The 4,667-nt window shown below is 37.8% G+C and overlaps 1 protein-coding gene across 1 annotated transcript; it reads right to left on the bottom strand.

Annotated features, from left to right (window-relative positions):
- Window positions 1-2,185: 2,185 nt before the first annotated feature.
- On the bottom strand, window positions 2,186-2,557 carry LOC116120207. The gene has a single exon (XM_031406157.1). It carries the CDS (start codon window positions 2,555-2,557, stop codon window positions 2,186-2,188), a length of 372 nt encoding a protein of 123 aa, XP_031262017.1.
- Window positions 2,558-4,667: the final 2,110 nt, after the last annotated feature.

A 4,667-nucleotide genomic window follows, 5' to 3' on the forward strand; every position in this document is an offset into this window, starting at 1 on the left:
GATTTTGGCATTGACGGAGCTTAGAGGAAGGTGGAACTGAGTGTGAGGAAGGTAGATCGGCCACCAGGGAAGAGAAAGAGTCATCAGAGATCGTTGAAAAGTGGCCCAACGACGATTGGAAGATGAAACATCCATAGCAAACGCGAATCACGATGGTCAGTGTGGGATGATGATGATTGGTGCAAGGGGAAGCTGGAACGTCACCGAAAATGGGAGAGGAAGAGTCGCCGATGGTGGAACTATAGTTTGGGGTGAGTGGCACCTCTAGAATGCGACCCTTCACTTCCTTTTTATACAAAAAGTAGAAAATTTTATTTGGTGCCTACATAATTGAAAAGTGACAAAATCAACCCCCTAAAAATATGACAGTTTACCCCCTAAACAACATGAATGAGACAAAATCACCCTTAATCCATAAACGACAACCTAATATCAACTCATACCATTTCCAAAATCATTCCGAACATGTTAAATTCATAAGAAAACATTAGGATGCGATGTTTCGTGAATAAATTCATAAATTTCTTAATTGCCTCAATATGATTTCATTTTAATCGCACATAGGGTCTTTTTATCACCAAAATAGAGTCAATTTCATGACTCTAATACACTCCCTAACTTACTCTTTGCTCGTCCTCGAGTAAAGTAAAAGAAAAATTTTCAACATTTTCACAAGACTATACACAACCATATTAATCAACAACCAAAACATTCATCAAAAGGTAAAGTGAAGAATTTGAACATACCTAGTAAACAACACAATCCTAAATAAAGAACTAAAGTTTCTGTCAAGATTTTCCTATCTCTATCCAAGCTGCTCAAACACACATTTCATGTTCATATCACAATGTCAAAGTGTCATGTAAAACTCCCCAACTTATGTACATGCAACATAATACTCATTTTCCACACAATATTTTAACATATAATTTCTTTTTCATTCATCACTTGATTTTTTTTTTCTTGCCTTAACTTCGTAAGCTTTCTAGAAGGTCCGTGTAGTGGGCTTTAGGTCAATGACTCCCAAACCAAACGGCTATAGGGCACTAAGTGTAGAACACTCCTCGAACTTACTCACTCGAACCAACAAAGCTATAAGTCAAGACTTATACTATTTTATTTTTTTTCTAAAGCTCATGATCTATGTAATGACTTATTAAGCTTTCTAGAGTACCCGTGTAACGAGCTTTAGGCCAATCACTCTCAAGCTAGATAGCTTTAGGGGATTAGGTGTAGAGCACCCCTTGGGCATACTCACTCGAGTCAACTAGGCTACAAATCAAAACCAAATCATCAAGCAACATTTAAGCACTTTTAACATACGCAAGATAATAAATGAAAATTTGCTCCATGGACATGTAAAGTATGTGGGAGACTTACATAAACACTAAAACACATGACATTCACACAAAACGGTGTCTAACCACAATTATGGACTAGCCTAGCACATAACAAAAACAATAGTTCAATGTTTAAAACCATGTTGCAACAAACCATTTTCAAAAACCTCACAAGACCTTTCAACTAGCATCTCAATTGCTTCTAAAATGGTGATTATGCATGAATTCATGAAAAATTTTGAAAATAGCTCACTTTAGTTCCCTTTTTCCACTTTTGGACTTACAAGAGTAAGATTCAACATATTTTCAACAAAAACATAATCATGCCACCAAAAAAAAAAAAAAATAAATAAATTTAATCACAATCCATTTAATACACAATCTCCACAAAAGCACCATCAACAACACTCCACAATAACATACATACTCCACAAAAAAAAAAAAAAAATAAAATAAATAAATAAATAAATCAACACTCCCCAACTTAAAATGCCATTGTCCTCAATGACCCACAGCTACAAATATCCTCCCCAACTTAGCATCAAATGATCTCAAATGGAATAAAATCAATAACCATTAAAATAATGCAACCCATGAGAACATATTAAACAATATCAACATAAAAGTTGGAAAGATACAACCTGGGGGACAATGATAGAGTTGTCACAAGTGAGGTTTGTGGAGCATGCTTAAGCATACCCTTCGACTAGTTAATGAGTTTCCAAACATGACAACTCCTGCAAAGACAAAAACATAAAAGCAATAAAAACATATTTACAAAGGTGGGTTGCCTCCCACAAGTGCTAAGTTTAAAGTCTTTAGCCAGACTTAGTGCACTTGAATGGCTAATTTGGTTCTAACAAAGGACACTCCTCAATCACCTCTCCATCATTGATGCCATCGGCATAAGGTTTAAGTCTTTGGCCATTCAGCTTAAAAACTTGCCCCGCTTTTGGGTTTTGGATTTCAACAGCTCCATGAGGGAAAACATTAAGAACAATAAAAAGGTCATCCCATTGTGACCGAAGCTTGCCCGGAAAGAGACGAAGCTTGGAGTTAAAAAGCCACACTTTTTGATTAAGAGAGAATGACTTCCTAACAATGTGTTTATCATGAAAGGCCTTAGTCCTCTCTTTATAGATGCGAGAGTTCTCATAAGTTTCGTGTCTTAGCTCATCTAACTCCGAAAATTGGAGTTTGCTATGGTTAATGGCCATGGTCATATCAAAATTGAATTTCTTTGTGGCCCAATATGCTCTATGTTCAAGTTCTATAGGTAAGTGACATGCTTTCCCAAAAACTAACCGATAAGGGGACATGCCAATAGGAGTACGATATGCGGTTCGATAGGCCCAAAATGCATCATTCAGATGCATTGACCAATCCTTACGATCGGGCTGTACCATTTTCTCTAAGATAGTCTTAATTTCTCTATTAGCACGTTCCACTTGTCCACTAGTTTGAGGGTGATAAGGTGTGGAAACTCAATAGGTGATTGAGTACTTTTTCAATATTGAGCCAAAGTGCCTATTGGTGAAATGTGAACCACTATCACTAATGATGGCACGCGGGTGACCAAAACGACTAAATATGTGCAATTGAACAAAGTTGACGACCACCCTATGATCATTTAGACACATAATCCACTGCAAGCAAGATATATTCAAAGCCAAAAGATGAGGGAAATTGAACTATGAAATCAATGCCCCACACATCAAACATTTCCACAATCAAAATAGGATTAAGGGGCATCATATATTGTCTACCAATATTCCCTACTTTCTTACATAAAGTACGAGCACGACAATAAAAGAATGCATCACGAAAAAGAATGGGCCAATAAAAACCACTGGAGGACCTTTAAAGCGATCCTCTTGCCACTGTAATGACCATAACAAGCATAAGAATGGAAAAATCAAGTACACTACTAAACTCATGGTCGGGAACACATCTCCTAATAATCTGGTCTGCACAAACCTTGAAAAGGTCCGATCTTCCCAAAAATAATGCTTGATGGTTGCAAAGAAATGATCTTTTTGAGTTTTGGTCCACCCTAATGGTAATTGTCCTATGGCCAGGTAATTGACTATATGGGCATACCAAGGTGCTTTGGATTGCGATATTGCAAATAGTTGCTCATATAGGAAAGAGTCATTCAAACATTGACCAGGGACATACTCTGTAAAGAGTCTAGACGAGTGGTCGGTGACCACATTATCATTACCCATTTTATCTTTGATTTCTAGATCAAACTCTTGCAACAACAAAATCCATCGAATTAGTCTAGGCTTAGTGTCTTTCTTGTCTAACAAATATCTAACTGTAACATGGTCTGTAAAGACAACTATCCTAGACCCAAGAAGATAAGACCGAAACTTATCAAGGGAGAACACTACTGCAAGCAACTCCTTCTCGGTAGTGGTGTAATTGCATTAAGCATCAGAGAGGGTCTTGCTTGCGTAATAGATGACAACGAGCTTTTTATTCACCTGCTGGCCAAGGACTGTACCAATGACGTAGTCCGACGTATCACACATCACTTCAAAAGGTTAATTCCAATCAAGAGGTTGCATGATGGGTGCTATGGTCAATGCTTCTTTCAAAATGGTAAAGGCAATCATACAAGAATCATAAAAAAACAAATGACACATCTTTAGCAAGCAAATCACACAAAGGTTTAGAGATCTTGCTAAAATTCTGGATGAAACGCCTATAAAATCCTGCATGGCCTAGGAAAGATCTAATTTGTTTGACTGACGAAGGCAGTGGTAGTTGAGAAATCAACTCCACCTTTGCCTTATCCACTGCTATCCCCTTGTTGGAAACTACATGAACTAAGACCTTCTTGAACCATGAAATGGCTCATCTCCCAACTAAGAACAAGATTTGTCTCTTTACATCGTTTCAACACCAACTCAAGCTTTTCGAGACAATCATCAAAAGATGTACCAAACACAGAAAAATCATCCATGAAGACCTCAAGGAATTGACCCACCATGTTAGAAAATATCGACAACATGCACCTTTGAAATGTTGTCGGTGCATTGCATAACCCGAAAGGCATGCGACGAAAGGTAAACGTACCAAAAGGAAATGTGAATGTGGTCTTTTCCCGGTCTTCAGGGGCAACTGGTACTTGGTTATATCCGGAATAGCCAGACAGAAAGCATTAGAAAGCCTGCCCTACAAGATTTTTAGGATTTGGTCAATAAATAGGAGAGAGAAATGATCTTTCCTAGTGGCTAGGTTGAGCTTTCCATAATCAATGCAAACTCTCCATCCTGTGGAAGGACGGGTAGGAATTCGCTCACCTCTTTCATTTTCAAC

This window comes from Pistacia vera, unplaced genomic scaffold (assembly GCF_008641045.1).
Source record: "Pistacia vera cultivar Batoury unplaced genomic scaffold, PisVer_v2 Contig929, whole genome shotgun sequence".
Taxonomy (NCBI): domain Eukaryota; kingdom Viridiplantae; phylum Streptophyta; class Magnoliopsida; order Sapindales; family Anacardiaceae; genus Pistacia; species Pistacia vera.

Coding starts and splice junctions, on each gene's coding strand:
- LOC116120207 (XM_031406157.1), bottom strand. CDS start 2,557: ATGGCCATTAACCATAGCAAACTCCAATTTTCGGAGTTAGATGAGCTA.